Raw genomic sequence first — 17,438 nt, 5'->3', positions numbered from 1 at the left:
TAAATAAACATATTCTAGCATAGATTTAATTATTGTACACATATTAAGACATTTTATTACAACCATAAGTTTATTATTATTATAATATAATAAATAAGGTACACATTTATTTTTTTGAGCAAAACAAATAAAATAATAAATTGTATAAAATAATATTTATTACACAATAAAAATAACAAAATTATATTATAAGTTTGGACGAAGTAGACTAGTTAAATTTTCTAATAAGTAACATAATTTGATATACTTTATTATTAATTTAAATAAAGCACTATTTTATCACAAAACATTTATCTACACAAATAGTTCATGTTAAATAGCATTAAGAGTTAGTAAAATTTCCATAAATTGGTAATAAATAATAACACTTAACTGGAGCAGTTTTTATTTTAACTTCTAAATCTATAATTGATAAGTGTTAGTAATACAGTAAATTGTCAATTTTTTTATTGAATACAAAATCTTTAGTTGGTAATAATATTATAATCAAGTAAAATAAAATAATATTAAAAAAAAAAAAGTTAATTTAATTTTAAGTGTAATAATAAATAATACTATTGTTATACATCATTCATTTTTAATTATAAACAAATAATAATGTCAGAGAAAATTTAATATTCAGTACAAATTAAAAACAATAACAAATTATAGTTAAAAAAAAACATTATACAATCATGGACATAAACATAAATTGAACATAAAATAATAATATTGTGTTTTCTTTAATTAATTTTACAAAATAAAGATCCTAAAATATAGTGATACTAATGTCATAAAAATGTCAACATGAAAGTATGTCATATACTATAAGTAGTAGGAAATGATATAATATTAGTAAATAAGATACTTATAATTATTTATATAGGCAGCTTAGAAAGATAAAGGATCAATAAATCAAAATAAATATAAAAATAATATTATTGTTGATTACATGACAAATAACAACTAAAAGTAAAATGAAAAATTAGATATTGTTTTCATTATTTCTCAAGATGGAACAATTAATAGTTTTAAAGGAAGCATTTAGTATATAATAAAAAATACTTTAATTTAAATTTAAAATGAAGATATAAATATTATAAACAATGGTTGTTAGCAGAAAATAACATTTTATTTTCTTTATTAAAATATTAGTTTATGATAATTTTATTTTCATACCTGATAAAAATGTTTTTGATTTTTTTTTTGGGATAGAATTAAAAACTCAAATCAACGTTGAAAGATTGTCTATTTTTCATCACAACCATAGTTTAATTCACTTTTATTAAAACAAATTTTATTTAATAATAATTATGAATAAAATTATCGATATTAATATTTTAAGATATGATTTTCTACTATAATACTTTAGTATTTTCATATTTGTAATTACTATTAAATAAAAGTTTTAAGAGCAAATAGCTGAGATTCAGATTATTGTTGGTGTTTATGATTTTAAGATATTGCTACTTTTGATATATTTTTTATTTATAATTAACTAAATATACTAGTTAAGTTAAATAATATTTAATACATTTTATACATTGATTATGTTACACGATAGTCGTGTACTAGATCTATTCACAAAAAAAAAAAAAAAAAATCCTTAATCTATATTATGGATTATAAATAAAACAGAAAAATTACTAAGATAAAATTTTTCTTTGGTTCTATAGTGTTATAATAACATTAAATTTAATATGCACCTAAATAAATTAACATAACATATCCATAACAGAAAAATAACATGTTTGCATTTTTTGCAAATCAGTAAAAAATTATATTAATAATAAACATAAACAAAAAAGGTTTATTCTACAAAAGAATAACAAATGTCATTTAAATTTATGCAGTAAATAGTATTATGAAATATTGGGATTATATATTTAATGAAAAAAAAAAAGTTTAAGAAATTGTTTCACTTTTAATAGATTTAATACTTTGGTTCCATGCAATTTCGTTTTAGGCGCGTTTTATTTAACTAACAAACAATGAGACAAATTATGAATTGCATTTTACTAAATTCAACACTAATCTACTAAACAGCAATTCTCAACCAGTGTTTTAAAGTACACTAGTGTACTGTATTGTGTTATGTATGGTCTTATTCATAAAGAAAAAAGAAAATTTTTTTTTACATCATGGATTTATTAAAAAAAAAAATCCCATTACTTAGTTTTGTTAATCAAGATTAAATGCATTGAAAATTATCACAAGATGTTTATGATGAATAATTATTAGTCCAATGTATTTTTGTTAATAGTTTTGCATGCATTTAATAATAAAAAAGTGTTAATATTGGTAAGTGTCATATATAGTATTATTAATATCTATGTTATAAACTATTATATTATTAGTCGATAAGGAGGGGGACCTAACTATAATGTACACTGTTATTATTAATTGTATTAAGTTCAGTCTAATCCCAACGGCCATACTGTTAGGCTAGCAATGTTGTGTTATACTAAGTTTGCCATGTGCCTTTAAATAAATGAACAGTATTTTTAAGTTTTGTTAATAAAAGATAAATGTTTAAAAAATTTCATGTTGAAGAAATTTATGTTGATGATATATTTATGAATTGAATTTTGAACTTTTCATACACTTAAATATTAAGACCAAGGAAAGAGAAAAGCTTTTCAAACTAAAAGAAGTACAAAGGTGTTATCATTATCTATCCATGTGGCAGTAAAATTATGAAAAATAAATAAAGCGAAATACTACACTGAGTTTCAACTTTTATGAATATGGTTTAATTTTTAAATAGTTATAATTCTTTTTTAATATTCCATCAAAATAAATTGCAATGGAAAATATGTCATGAGAACCACAGTAATAGTATACAAATTGTGAATAGAACATCAAGAAATCTATACTTCCTTATAACTACAAAAAAAAAAAAAAAAACAGTGAAATATTAATGTATATCCCAACATTAGATTACATTCAAGGGCTCATAAAATAAATTTTCCCTGTTTCATCATAAAATTCAGCATACATTAAAGGTATTTTGAATTCAAGCATAATAAATTATGCCATTTGTTTTAAAATTGTTTTTACAATGTTTGACTAATAAATAGATATAATTATAATACATTTACTTGGTTTTTACCAAATTATTCACCATATTCAGTTGAATAATGATAAACTATAGAAACTGTAACCGGGATGTCCTCTAGCAGCTAAATATATATATACAACATGGTATACTCCAGGTATGAAACATATGAAACCGGCGATGAAAAACACTATTGGATGATAATCTGTACTTGGAGTCAACTCCACAATTATAGCCACTGATAATAATACTGTGAACAGGCATAAAATCAAAATATTTGAATTATCAGGATTTGACAGTATAGTCACATAGTATTAAGAGTTTTCATATGTTTTCATAAAAATAAAAATAAAACTTAATATTGCTGATTATTTATTTTTATATGTTGAAGGTTGCAAATATTAATAAGGTAATTTATAATTACGTGTTAAATCTTATATATCATTTTTTTTAAAATTGTACAATAAACAAAAAAATTAATCATATAGAACATTCCCTTACTACTATTTCATAGTCAAATTATAACTTGAAAATAGGCATTTCACTGTGCAATCTGGCCAAGAACTATCAGACATCACCCCAATCAGAGCTGGTGTCACTTAAGAAGCTGTAGCAGCACCACTACTCTTTAACTTATTTGCTTCTGACCAACCCCCTCCCCCCCATAATCATTACGGCTGACTTTGCTAACAACAAAACAATATTGACACTTCATCCAGTTCTTGTCATGTTCTCCAACCTACTTTAACGCCACCTAGACCTCTTAGAAATATATTAAAAAGAGTAGAAAATTAACCAGTTGAAATTCCAACATTGCATATTTACACTTAGACATATTAAATCCTCCTCTTATATACTTCCTCCCACTCAAAACATTCGATACCTTGGATTATACCTCGAACCACCAACAGAGCAACGTACATAAAAAACATAACATCCTAAACAACAGATTTTGACTACTCAGACTTCTCTTTACATCAAAAGACTTCAAATTAAACAACAAAATTATAATATACAAAACACTACTCAAACCTATTTGGACCTAAAGAATCAAATTATGGGGTTAAATCAAACCTTCTAAATTCTAAATATCTTTGCCAAATCACTAAAGCTTTTTTTCTATGTACCTATTCAATCATTCATTCCACCAAGATCTTTCAAACTCTCTCATACAAAAAGCTGCTATAATCTCTTATACAAAATTTCATTCCTGTCTATAAAATTATTCTAACCCTCTCATCACTGATATATTAAATCCAATCATCCATAGTGATCCCAGTAAACAATTAAAGTGTAATTGCATTGTGACCTAGTAGAAGATTAAAAAAAAATCAACTAGACACAACAAAATAACACTAAGGGGTGACCTCTTTGATCAAAACCTCTTCAACAAACATACAAATAAACACATCACTTATGCTTATTGTAAATATTATTTATAGATTGTATTATAAAAAAATATATGAATCATTATAACATTGACATCATTACATGAATAAAAAGTTCTTTTTTTTTCTGTTAATAAATTTTTAAGTTGATTAATAGAATCTATTTGTAACTTAAGAATTCTGTGGTAATATTTATAGTACAGTTTAATACTTTAATCAGATAAAAAATACAAACATAATGAAACATGATTTTTTTTATTCCTGTTATCAAGATATTTGCCTAGTTAATATATAATAAAATTATAATATCCGTAATATATGGGTAATTACCAATTCCAATAATAAGTAAAATGACAGCAGCTAATACCACACGCCAATTCTCTCGTACTTGAGGATGGTGCCAACACCAGTTCTTTTGGTTAGAATGCGTTGTTGAATTGTAAATCAACGAATCACTGTCTCGAGATAACGTCTAGAAAGAAAATGCGCAAATTTTTAAAAATTAAGTACCTATTATTAAAAAGAAATATGTAGTGGATAGTATGCAAAACTTACATCTTCAAATTTTTTTGTTCTTGAAATCGATTCACTTTCAATACCACCATAATTAGTAAATTTTGTTTGTTCAGGCGATTGTAAAGGGGAATTCCCTAAACTAGATACATATACTTTGATATCATCAATTGGTTCATCTTCAAATGCATCGTCGATTGAGAATCTTTTACTGTAAGACATAGTTCACGAATAACTTTTATTAAAAATCACTAAACAGTAAGTTTGATTTAATTTTGCATTTTCGATACTGTTATAACAAGTGAACAATGAATATTCAACACTGAAATACTAAATAACACTGAAGGATTTTAGTAAAAAACATAATGAATAATGATTAATGAATGTTAAATAGGTATAAAAATAAATATTATTTATAATATTTTTAAAACATTTAGGTATTCACTCAAGAATCGAAATGTGATTATCTGATTACCGTTATCAATGTTCATATAATTATTTGATAATATTTTAAAAATGATAACTTAAACAAAAACATCATTCTTCAATCTTTTATACTCATAATAATGAATTAACTTTTGAGTGTGTTTACATTTTTTTTTTTTTTTCGAAAATGTCTTAGTTTTTAATATTTGTGTTTTATTATTTATTGTTTTGTCAATAATCTACATCAATCAATGTGATCGTGTGTGTCGCTTTAGTCAATTTAGGATGAAAGAAAAAATGCCGCCTTTCAAACGTAAGAAAACGACAGGAAAATCATTTCCCGTCAAAGTGTGTACATTAGATGCCGAATTAGAATTCAACCTAGAGGTAAACTATAAATTTGTAACATCTGAGTATGCAGAATAATTTTTTCTATTTAAAAATATTTGCTTAGTTGAAGGCTACTGGCCGAGATCTTTTCGACTTAGTGTGCCGTACTATTGGATTACGAGAAACCTGGTATTTTGGATTGCAGTATGAAGATTCTAAAGGATTTATTGCTTGGTTAAAATTAGATAAAAAAGGTATTCCTCAACATGTTTGATTTAAAATAAAATATAATCATTAATTAATAAATTTTATTATAGTACAAGATCAAGGAATTCCTCAACAAACAACTATGCCATTTATGTTCCTCGCAAAATTTTATCCTGAAGAAGTAGCTGAAGAGCTTGTTCAAGAAGTTACTCAACACTTATTTTTTTTACAAGTTAATCGTGCCATTTTAGCAATGGATATTTATTGTCCGCCTGAAGCCTCAGTTTTATTAGCTTCATATGCTGTGCAAGCAAAAGTAGAAAAAATTTAAAAATTATATTTTTAGGTTAAACATATAATTAATTTATTCAAATCTATTTAGTATGGTGATTACGATGAAGGAACTTATAAGCCAGGAATGCTTGCCAGTGAAGAATTATTACCTCAAAGAGTAATTGATCAATATCAAATGACAGCAGAAATGTGGGAAGAGCGAATTAAAGTTTGGTATGCTGATCATAGAGGAATGTCAAGGGATGAAGCTGAAATTGAATATTTGAAAATCGCTCAAGATTTAGATATGTATGGTGTAAATTATTTTCCCATTAGTGTGAGTTAAAACTATTTGTAAAACCATACTAATTTTAACTTAAAATAATTATAAATTTTTGGTTTTTAAAACAATGTAGAACAAAAAAGATACAGATTTATGGTTAGGAGTTACATCTTTAGGACTTAATATTTATGAAAAAGAGAACAAATTAACTCCAAAAACAACATTCCAGTGGTCTGAAATCAGACACGTTAGTTTTGATGATAAAAAATTTACTATTAAACCTGTTGATAAGACATCACCAAATTTTGTATTTTTTTCACACAAAGTTCGAATGAATAAATTGGTAAATATTAAATAATCAAATTAGCACTAATGTAGAGACTTTAATTAACTAAGCAAATTATTTTCAGATTTTAGACCTGTGTATAGGAAATCACGATCTTTTTATGAGAAGACGTAAACCAGATTCAATGGAAGTACAACAAATGAAAACGCAAGCTAAAGAAGAAAAGTCTAGGTAACTATTAAATAATAATAACCATATTTTAAATTAATTAACCACAAAGAATTTATTATAATTATTATTACATTATTTATTAGACGGCAAATTGAACGCAATAAGTTGGCGCGTGAAAAACAATTAAGAGAAATTGCAGAAAAAGAAAAATCAATCATGGAACAACGATTGATGCAATACCAAGAAGAAATCCGTTTAGCAAATGAAGCATTAGTTAGTATTTTAAAGATTTTTACCTAGAAAATATGATAAAAAATATCAACAATACTAATAAATTTTTTAGAGACGATCTGAAGAGACTGCTGATCTTTTGGCTGAAAAGTCTCGAGTTGCAGAAGAAGAAGCTATGTTGTTAGGTCAGAAAGCGTCTGAAGCTGAACATAAGATCACTCAATTTCGTTTAACTGCACTTAAAGTATATTTAGAAATATGAAACAGATAATATTTTTATTTGTTTTAAATTAGAATATCTGACATTTGTTATATGAATAAAATTATACTATTTTTAATGTATAGACTGAAGAAGAAAAAGTAAGTCTTGAACGGAAAACACGAGAAGCTGAACAACTAACTGCTCGACTAGTAGATGAATCTGAAAGACGAGCAGCTGAAGCAAATAAACTTAAAGAGGAGTTGCTTAGAGCTCGTGTTGCTGAAAAACAAGCTAAAGAAAAATTGCTGGAGTTCCTTTCTAGAAATGCATATGTTAATACTGTGCGTAAAAATTTCTATATTTTAATTTTAATTTTGTTATTTATATACTTGAATTTTTGGTCTAATTTTTATTTTAGAGTGTTTCAAGTTTGTATTCAGTGTCAAGTAGTTCAGTATTAGACCTTCCTGCTGATCTTCATGCATTGAGATTAAATGCAAATTCACCATCACTTTCTCTTACTCATTCTACTCCACCAGCACTTGTAGACCATCATTTACCAGCATATGACTTTATTGCTGATAATGATATGGAACAGCTATCGTTAGAAATTGAAAAAGAAAGGTTATATTAACTACATATACCACTAATCTGATAATAATTATATTTAAATATGATTATATGTATACAGAGTTCAATATTTAGAAAAAAGCAAAAACCTACAAGATCAATTAAGAGATTTAAAAACGGAAATTGAAGTGCTCAAAGTAGATGAAAAACAATGTGAATTGGATATGTTACATGATGAACAAGTGCGACTTGGAGAAAACAAATACTCTACTCTAAAAAAAGTAAATAAATTAAATAATAATTTATTTTTTTATTTTTATAAGCTTAAATATTTTGATTTTAAAATTATCATATATTTATCTTTTAATATTAAGAAAATGTGTGTAAAAATGAATATTTTGAAATAAACTTGGCAAAATTAAACTGAAGACTAAATAGTAAATTATATTATATTGGTTTTAAAGCTAGTTTCAGTTAATTAGACTTTATATTCATGATATTAAGATAATAAAGGTTAATAATGTTAATATATTACTCAAACTTAAATGTAATTAAATAAATTCTAATCCAAAAGAGTATTATGGATATTCTTAGTCTTTCTTCTTTGAATTTGAATTTATTCTTTTTAGAGAAAACTAAAAATTTACAAATAAACCATATAAATACATTAAAGCTGAAAAATTAAAAAAAAATTAAATTAGAACATAATTACAAGTTAAAATTTGACTACTTAGCTCTTAAAGTTTCGTACAAATAAAAGATATATTTAATTTTACTTTGTTATTACAATGATTTATATTTTTAATTACATTGATTGAATGGAAAATAACTAGAATAATTATTCTATTTTTATACTTTTTATTTGACTATTATACCTATATGCTAATTTTTTAAATAATAAATAGGTGAAGTGCGGATCAACCAAGGCTCGTGTGGCATACTTTGAGGAGTTATGACAAATCAAAATTATAGAATCTCCTACAAATCAATCACGCAATACAAATGTATGTACAAATAGTTGTGCGTATATCCTGTTTTTACTTATTAATGAACAAAATAAACCATGTATAGTGGGAAAACTAATAATTTATACTCTTTAAATAATGTTTTGTTCATCACCTAACGAACAATATCAATCAAATAAAAATATATTAGTTTTATTTTACTTATTTCCTTACACTTAGTTTTATTTTAGAAAACAAAATTGGTACATAAGAAAAATGTAACATAGATTGAACGACTGAGTTTTTTCCTCTTACTATTAGAATTTATTAACTTATAAATTATATTACTATTTGAATTTTTTAAGATTTTAAACATTTTTATAAATTGTTAGTATTGAAATACCTAATAAGTAGTATAATATATAAATTATAAATATTGTCTACCATAGTTAATTACGTTGTTTAAAATATAATAAATTGTAAAAGTATTCAAGAATAAAAATAGCAGTTTATGTTTTATTTTAAACTATTAATGATTGGTAGTTATATTTTGAACTTCTTTTTACATTCCTTGTAATAAAAATAATGTAATTAACATATTATGTTGTGAATACTGTGCATAATTGCACGTAATATAATACACAAAAGAACTAAGTGATATATGTAGACATAATATTTCAGTCTCTAAGTATTCTTAAAAATAAATTAACTGTTTGATTACAATTTTTTAAATAAATATTCAAAGAACAATTTTTTTGATTGAGAAGTTATATTTACAAACTACTAAGTTAACGTAAGGATATGAAAATTAAAAAAAATTAAAATCTATTGTATTTTTCAATATATTATAATATTAAAACAAATTAGTTGGTATATTGGTTCATTTACTGTACATATAAATATCATCAATATTTAATTAAGTTACTTTGTAGTTTTTTTAAAATTGTATATTACAGTTATTAAATTATATAGTGTATCAGTATTATTTATACAAAAGTTAACTGGCATGGTACAAGTATATTCCATTTTAATTCAAAACTAGTAAACTCATCAACAGGCGGCTATTTTTGTTAAATAATTTAAACAGATGAATAAATAATCACTAATTATTCTTAAATAAATTGTTCTGTTGTTCTTTTAAGTAGGTAGTAAATATCTTGTGGAAATAAAAAGAAATTTTCAAGTTTAAATATTAATTTTTCAAATAAAATATTTTATTAACATTGATATTTGATAGGAATTTTATGATGTATTTTATATCACTATTTTAAGTTAAAAATGGGTTAATTTAATTTACTCAATTAGGACTATAGTAGTTCAGTAAATTAGGCAATAACAAAAACACTATACAATATGTCTAAAATGCAATTTATTCAATTAAATCATAGCCTTAATGTTTAATTTGTTGTTTTGAAAAGTGGGTCAAATTGTAAAGGAAATGCGAATTTTTTTTTTTAATAGTAAAGTTTGTAGTTAAATATTTATTAATTACAAATAATAGTGTTTTATAATTATAAGCATTACATCTTTATTTACTTTAAATTTTAATATTTACCTTATCATTTTTGTTATCATCTTATCATTGTATATTATCACCATCTATGTAGTTACTAGTTATTTTTTACCACGCTTTTTTGGTTTTTGTCTTGATTTTTACTCAATATTTAGAAATTAATTCGTTAATCGTTTGCATGTCATTATTTACGAGAAAATTGAGAAGTCTACGCAAATGGTAAGTATTTATTTGCATTATTTTTGGCGTATTTATTATTTTATGTATCTTTTCGTAATATGTAATAGATGTGCTTTTACTGTGTGAAAAATAATTTAAGTTGTTACTGAAACTTTAAATGAACTATATAATAGTATATTAGATCGTTTTAAGTTAGTTTTATTCAAATTTAAATATTATTTCTTCTAAGAATCATTCTAGGTAAGAATATTTTTAAAATAAATTTTTTTTGATATTCTATTCAAAGACGTATGTGTTGTCAATTGTCATATTTATAACACATTCCACTAATTTTAGTTTATTTCATGTTTTTGTTTTAAAGAAAATTATTTTCAACTTATTTAACATGTATATCAATTATTTATAGGCATCAAGTTTTGTACATCTACACTAAGGAATTCAGTACCTCAAAAGTAATGGCTAAAAGCAAATATGAATATGTACGAACATTTGAGTTTGAAGATAGATGTTTACAGAATTGTTGGATCGTTGTGCGATTGGATGGCCGTTCATTTCATAGGTCTGTTTTAAACTTTTCAATGTTTTATTAATGAATGCTATAAATTAATATAGTCTATAATTATTAATCTTTTTTTTTTTTTTACATCAAACTTAGTATTGATAAAATTTCTGATAATTCATATGAATTACTTATTTCAGTAAGAAATTGTATTAGTTACAAGACTATTTAATGTATGTAAAATATACCTATGACCTCTTTGATTAGGTTGATAGTTTACTTCAATATTATAAACAATAGTACACTATTTTTATTAATTTAGAGTTAGACGCTAAATATTTTAGCTTTTGACTTCTACATATTTGTCTCTCAAATAATGCTAGATCTAGGGCATTTAATGCCTGAGACTAGTTAAAATGCTACGCTTTTCTTCAAGAAAACATTATTTTTAAAATAAATCAAAAAAATATATTTTATAATATTATAAATATATTGAAACCTTGTCTCTTGATATAACAAATTTAATGTCTTGATATTTCATCTAAAAATTAACTCTTGTCTAAAGACAAACAGTAAAAAAACTTTTCATATAATATATAAGTTTAGTTATAGACTATATTTTGTTTTGTTCTGAAACCAATAGTATGAATGTTATTTTTGTATACAAATATTTAAATACATTTAAATTTCTAATAGGTTTACATCTTCACACAAATTTGAAAAACCAAATGATAAAAGAGCTTTAGAATTAATGAATAGATCTGCTGCAGCAGTTATGGAAGAATTCAGGGATGTGTCTTTAGCTTATGGACAGAGTGATGAATATAGTTTTATACTCAGGAAAAATACAGATCTTTATAATAGACGGCAGGCAAAAATTATGTCTGCAATTAATAGCATATTTTCTGCTTCATATGTTTATTATTGGAATACATATTTTGAAGATAAGAAACTTATATATCCACCATCATTTGATGCTCGAGTTGTTTTATATCCAACTGATCAAAATTTACGCGATTACTTAAGTTGGCGTCAAGCAGATACCCACATTAATAATTTGTACAACACAGCATTTTGGGGGCTTATTTCTACAAAAGGATTATCAAATAATGAGGTACCAGTTTTAAGTAAAATAAAAACTTGATACATTTTTTTTTGATGGAATATGTAAATACTTATCTTGGATGTTTGTTTCAGGCTGAAAAAATATTAAGTGGGACTGTGTCAGCAGAAAAAAATGAAATATTATTTAAAGAATGTGGAACTAATTATAACAATGAGTTACCAATTTATAGAAAAGGTACAGTGTTAGTAAGAAAACTAGTTAATTTACCTCCATCGAAGTCCAAAAAACATGTCATATGTCCATTACATGTAGACATTATAGGAGATGGTTTCTGGGAAGAATATGATGAAATATTAAGTTTAAAGGATTTAAAATTAAATAAAGACTTTAAGCCAGATGAAACTTTTTACTTGGTAAAACGTTCTTAAGTAATTTTTTTTTACAAACATGAATTTTATATCAAACATACAAATGTAGAATTATATAATTTTGGAGAATAAAAAACTGGTATATGTTAATTATGTTATTTTTAGTTTGTTAATTTAGTGTACAGCATAATATGAGTTTTTAATAATAAACATTGTCACTTTTAATGAGCTTCTCCAACTTTACCAGCAACTCGCTTGAAATCACCCATGTTAGTTGTAGATATAGGCATTCCAATAATATCCAAACTATCTATTCTTGTTACTTCCTCATCAGTTTGATTGTTTACAACAAATATTTGCAGATTATGGACGTTCTGGAATTTTACATATTTCAAGTTGACAATTTTACCATCTAATTCATCAGGTTTTAATTCAAGTTCTTGTGTAGCTAAATTACAAGTTGCAGCATCAAAATCTATAGTATTAGGCTGGTTAATAAACAACTTCAATGATTTTGGTCCATTATCTTTAGGAGCTTTAACCTAAATAACAATGAAAAAATTAATATTTTATTTATATGTAGTTTGATTTATTAGTCACATAAAAACAATCAAAGAATTTTGATATATTTTAGTATATTCTATACATAGTTAATTGAAATACATTATTAAGTTTGCACTATGAAATAAACATTAAAGTGCAAAACAATCTAAAAATTTAAAGATCATGCATTTTCCTACTAATATTGTAAAATATAGAACTAATTGACTGAGATACATGTTTAAGCAATCAATAGCTCAGTTAAGCAATATGATCACATATTGGTTTATTTGTTATTGTCTATTATTAATGGTTAACTCACTTTGATAGAATGCACTTTGACAGATTGCGTGAAGGTTAATGATAAAATAAGTTGCTGATCACAATCTGATTCAATATAGCCACGGTTCTCGATAAATGCTGAAAGCGGATGGTCATCTGAATCATTCAGAGCTTCACACTGATTTTTCATGATGAACGAACTTAGGTCCATTTGGCCAGGTACTCCACAGTCTTCGCCAGAAGCAGCACACGCTGCATCATACAGTTGTTTGATTTTTGATTCTACAGCTACAATATCAGCACCCTGAATTTTTGCCACTTTTACTTTATTGCGATACAGTATGAAAGTCGGCATGGCCGACACACCTTGACTAGCGGCTGTTTCCTGGCATTTGTCGACATCCACTTTAAGGAACACTGCACGGTCGTATTTATTTGAGAGTTCATCATACAGAGGCGCGACACGTTTACACGGACCGCACCAGGTAGCGGAGAAATCAACAACGACCAGCTTCATGCTGTTTGCGTTTAATTCTTCTTGAAACTGGGGATCGTGCATGATTTCTTTGACGACCATTTTAACAATTTAACAGTGGTAACTTGAAGAAATATACCAATTAAATTTCGATTGTAAATTTGGAATGATTAATGAAACGTAGAATAATATATTATGGACTATCAAGCTCTAGCATAACATACAGGCATGACACACATAACTACATAAGTTGTAAATTGTAATCACTATTCACTAATCAGGATGATGAAGATATATTTTCATTAGATAAGTTTTGTGAGGTATGTATATTCCATATTTTGCAAGTCAACAAACATTATCACAAACTGAAAAAACAGTGTGATCTGATCGACAATAATAAATTAACCTTTTATTATCAGTTATTGTAATATAATATTGTATCATAGTTAGTAGCACAGATATCTATCTTCAAAGATCATGAATGATGAATTTACGCTGTGTCTAGATAGTAGATACCCGGGTGCCCGTGTCGATTAAACGTACACGGACCCATCCGTGTATAATATATTCGATACCCGAATTGGTCGAATTGTTAACGCGCATGCGCCATAGACACTAATATTATTTCATGTTTATATGCTATTTATAGACAAACTAATTTTATATTTAATATTTATTTTATTTTAATTTATTGTGAGTTGTGACGAATTTATGATTTCCAACATTAATTTATTGTTTATAACATATGTATATTTTAAATGAACAAGTGCAGTCAAGGTTAATTTACAGATTTTATTAATTTATGGTAAAATATGTTTAATTTCTCCAGATTTAATCATAAGAGTATCAAATGTACTTGAATCACTATCATTGCACATCCCAAAAAATATTTTCATCTCTGCTTGAACAGCATCAGAGCTTACAGATTGCATAAATATTACTCCTTATTAAATAGTCACGACCAGACCCCTTAAGTATAGATAAATAAAATCGAATGAAAGTTATGCACACACGGATCACAATAAACACGACGAATGTATGATTCACTAAAATCTACTCAATGACAGATAACTACTTATCCCAATACGTCTCAGATAAGATAAGAAAACTACTTTTCCAGATTATATGGACTATAAATATGACTATAAATACGTTATTTTAATTAAAATAAGCAAAATTTTACATAATATTATGCATTACCATATAATATATCCAATAAAAAAAAAATCGTAAAATACAGAAATATGCAGTGCATGTCAAAAAGTTACGAAATATGCAAAAAAAAAAAAAGCAAAATAAAACTTTAAATTTAAGATCTAATGACTAAAAATCAAACTTGTAACTTAACTAGCTATTTCTTGGACTATTCAGAAAAAAACATGTAATAAATGCATATAAATCCGAGTCCGGCTAATGTTACTACTAGATCACACGCCACCGCGATTCCGATAACGTTCGTATAATCGCTAATTTCCGGTAACCGGTCCTCGCCGGTCGACGCACACACATTACATAAAACGCTCATGACGTCATGGTAACATTCTCGGTGTCGCACAAATTAACTGAATGACCCCCAGCCATAAGACATAATATTATACATGTCAATGTAAAATATAATGTGTACAAATATTTCTTGAAAATAATAAAAATACTATTAAAATTCTAACGATACCGAATTACCGACCGGCGACCACTTTGACCAGGTGTCAGATTTGCCGACTTAATATTGAAAAATCATGAGTGGGGAGGGGAAGGTAAGACACCCTCCCTCAAAGTACGGCCCTGATTACTATAGTCTTAGTCTATAACTTTGATTATTGTCGTCATGATGATTTAAGATGATAGTACTCATTACTCTGAACACTGAACACGAAAGTTGACTAAATCTTTTGGTCAATAACTTCACCAGTTTATTAAACTATATAATTATACAACTGTTAGACACCTCAATGAAATCATCATACTTGTAAATATATTAGTAAAATATAGTTTATTATTCAAGTTAATACAATAATACTTAACTTTTGACAATGATTAATGACCGAAAAAATAATTGGATTTATTTTGTAGGCTACATTTACTAAACAATTTAAATATAGTATTTTAATTATAGGATTTTAATTCCTAAAAATAGTGGCATATTAGTTTTTTGTTGAGTTCTGATTATCCTGCTTTCATTATTAGATCGGCAGAATTCATTCGTGTGTAAGAATTCGTCTGTATATAGCTAATACATTTTTAATAAAAACTACAATCATTGGATGTGCTGAAGTAAATAAATCACCCATTTTGACATGAAGACTTACGTTATATCTCCTTACTAATTTTTTGTCGAACAATATTATTGGTGTCGGTATTTTCATGTTCGTATTATTTATAATCATTTTATTGTATTATTTAAGCAAGATGAAACCAACTTAAATAACGTTAACAATGATTATTGATCGTTGTTGTCGCTGGTTTTTAATGGACTGTATAATTTTTAATATATAATTTTCATTAATATAGAAAGGTATAATTTATTTTAAAAATACTGAGACAGACACGGTGACGCGCATATGTACATGGATACACGGTTAAACACACACTAAAATAGGTAACATTCGTACATGGATCGGATCGACATTGGCGATCATAAGATAACATAACAATAGATAATAATAATAATAGTGACATTTCTGAAGTATAATATACGCGTCGACAATCGTATTAACGATATGTCGTATTTAGAAATTAAAAACGTTTGTACATCATCACGGTCTAAAACGATTCAAAAAGTGTTACGTGAAAATTGAAACTAGACTTTTAGAGTTGCGTCACCGACCAGTGACCACTATATAAGTTTTAGATTAAAGTTAAATTTATTCGTAGATGCTATAATATCTCATACGACTGAATTATACACCAATTTAATTCATTGCAATGTGTGAATCTATTATAGACATACTTTATTTTTAGGTTCTGAGTTATTGAGACCATTTTTCCTATTCTTCATCTGTCCCTTTCTACTGATGTTACTCTCTATGGTTTATCTGGTTCTATTATTTTTACATCGTTTCTTAAACAGTCATTCCAGTGACTTCTTACCAGTAGTGTTCTAACTTCCAAGTGTCGTAACTACCAACTATTGAACCTATTTATAGTGCTTCTTCGTTTTAATCTATTATACAATATGCCACTGCAAAATATTTCAACGATTTTCTCGCTAATCTTGTAACAATTAATTTATATAATACTCATCAATGCGAAAAAAAAAACAATAATTTTTTAAATACAATTTATAATTTTATTAACATTTTTTTTAACATCAAAAACATGTACCAAAGCATTTTGAAAAAAAAAAGGTATAAATGTATTGTGAACATTATGGATATAAAAAGAGAGAAAAAATGGAAGGGAGGGAGGGAGCGAGGGGGATACAATGGTAGGACGACATAATAAACTAGGTGAAGGGATATGAGATGGCGAATGGATGAAACAGATGGAAAAATAACATACTATACAGGCCGCTGGTTAGGTTAGGTTGGGTTCTTAGTTAGGTTTTCGATGAAAGGGGTAGGGGGTGGTTCCTACGAACGCTTTTTTAACGTACCTACGCAACAAAAGAATAAAGCGATGCGTTTTACGCGTTTCCATGTAGCGGCTAAACGTTTT

General features: G+C 26.0%; 4 protein-coding genes across 5 annotated transcripts; 2 read left to right on the top strand and 2 right to left on the bottom strand.

The window, feature by feature from the left end:
- Window positions 1-1,767: 1,767 nt before the first annotated feature.
- On the bottom strand, window positions 1,768-5,320 carry LOC112598947 (transmembrane protein 134). The gene is made up of 3 exons (XM_025345617.1): window positions 4,981-5,320; window positions 4,756-4,897; window positions 1,768-3,287 (listed from the first exon to the last, which is right to left on the bottom strand). Exons 1-3 carry the CDS (start codon window positions 5,158-5,160, stop codon window positions 3,109-3,111), a joined length of 501 nt encoding a protein of 166 aa, XP_025201402.1. The 5' UTR covers window positions 5,161-5,320; the 3' UTR covers window positions 1,768-3,108.
- A 199-nt stretch (window positions 5,321-5,519) lies between these two features.
- LOC112598728 (merlin) lies at window positions 5,520-9,086 on the top strand. Its single transcript, XM_025345304.1, has 12 exons — window positions 5,520-5,751; window positions 5,819-5,948; window positions 6,012-6,217; window positions 6,284-6,511; window positions 6,591-6,800; window positions 6,868-6,974; window positions 7,058-7,187; window positions 7,258-7,389; window positions 7,491-7,688; window positions 7,766-7,971; window positions 8,039-8,198; window positions 8,823-9,086. The coding sequence occupies exons 1-12, from the start codon at window positions 5,650-5,652 to the stop codon at window positions 8,871-8,873; spliced, it is 1,860 nt and encodes a 619-aa protein (XP_025201089.1). The 5' UTR covers window positions 5,520-5,649; the 3' UTR covers window positions 8,874-9,086.
- On the top strand, window positions 8,837-12,584 carry LOC112598729 (probable tRNA(His) guanylyltransferase). Of its 2 annotated transcripts, none has more exons than XM_025345307.1 (4): window positions 8,837-8,921; window positions 10,961-11,113; window positions 11,750-12,167; window positions 12,251-12,584. In XM_025345307.1, coding segments are annotated over exons 1-4 (870 nt in total). In that variant the 5' UTR covers window positions 8,837-8,919; the 3' UTR covers window positions 12,548-12,584. The 2 variants fall into 2 exon arrangements, with proteins under 2 accessions (XP_025201092.1, XP_025201091.1); XM_025345306.1 differs by lacking the exon at window positions 8,837-8,921 and adding an exon at window positions 10,481-10,593.
- LOC112598730 (thioredoxin-like protein 1) lies at window positions 12,506-14,062 on the bottom strand. Its single transcript, XM_025345308.1, has 2 exons — window positions 13,350-14,062; window positions 12,506-13,029 (listed from the first exon to the last, which is right to left on the bottom strand). The coding sequence occupies exons 1-2, from the start codon at window positions 13,884-13,886 to the stop codon at window positions 12,709-12,711; spliced, it is 858 nt and encodes a 285-aa protein (XP_025201093.1). The 5' UTR covers window positions 13,887-14,062; the 3' UTR covers window positions 12,506-12,708.
- Window positions 14,063-17,438: the final 3,376 nt, after the last annotated feature.

Source organism: Melanaphis sacchari, unplaced genomic scaffold (assembly GCF_002803265.2).
Source record: "Melanaphis sacchari strain LSU unplaced genomic scaffold, SCAv2.0 Contig4_pilon_pilon, whole genome shotgun sequence".
Classification (NCBI taxonomy): Eukaryota; Metazoa; Arthropoda; class Insecta; order Hemiptera; family Aphididae; genus Melanaphis; species Melanaphis sacchari.
The sequence above is the reverse complement of the archived record's forward strand: the minus strand, read 5'-3'. Positions and strand labels throughout refer to the sequence as shown.

What these genes read in the sequence shown, in the direction of transcription:
- LOC112598730 (XM_025345308.1), bottom strand. Translation starts at nt 13,886, where the DNA reads ATGGTCGTCAAAGAAATCATGCACGATCCCCAGTTTCAAGAAGAATTA. An exon ending in TCAAAGTGCATTCTATCAAA is followed by an intron (nt 13,030 to 13,349) that starts GTGAGTTAACCA and finishes ATTGTTATTTAG; the next exon opens with GTTAAAGCTCCTAAAGATAA.
- LOC112598728 (XM_025345304.1), top strand. Translation starts at nt 5,650, where the DNA reads ATGAAAGAAAAAATGCCGCCTTTCAAACGTAAGAAAACGACAGGAAAA. An exon ending in GTTAAAATTAGATAAAAAAG is followed by an intron (nt 5,949 to 6,011) that starts GTATTCCTCAAC and finishes ATTTTATTATAG; the next exon opens with TACAAGATCAAGGAATTCCT. An exon ending in TTCGTTTAACTGCACTTAAA is followed by an intron (nt 7,390 to 7,490) that starts GTATATTTAGAA and finishes TTTAATGTATAG; the next exon opens with ACTGAAGAAGAAAAAGTAAG.
- LOC112598947 (XM_025345617.1), bottom strand. Translation starts at nt 5,160, where the DNA reads ATGTCTTACAGTAAAAGATTCTCAATCGACGATGCATTTGAAGATGAA. An exon ending in GAACAAAAAAATTTGAAGAT is followed by an intron (nt 4,898 to 4,980) that starts GTAAGTTTTGCA and finishes TTTTCTTTCTAG; the next exon opens with ACGTTATCTCGAGACAGTGA. An exon ending in TTTACTTATTATTGGAATTG is followed by an intron (nt 3,288 to 4,755) that starts GTAATTACCCAT and finishes GCCTGTTCACAG; the next exon opens with TATTATTATCAGTGGCTATA.
- LOC112598729 (XM_025345306.1), top strand. Translation starts at nt 10,553, where the DNA reads ATGTCATTATTTACGAGAAAATTGAGAAGTCTACGCAAATG. An exon ending in TTGAGAAGTCTACGCAAATG is followed by an intron (nt 10,594 to 10,960) that starts GTAAGTATTTAT and finishes AATTATTTATAG; the next exon opens with GCATCAAGTTTTGTACATCT. An exon ending in GATGGCCGTTCATTTCATAG is followed by an intron (nt 11,114 to 11,749) that starts GTCTGTTTTAAA and finishes AATTTCTAATAG; the next exon opens with GTTTACATCTTCACACAAAT.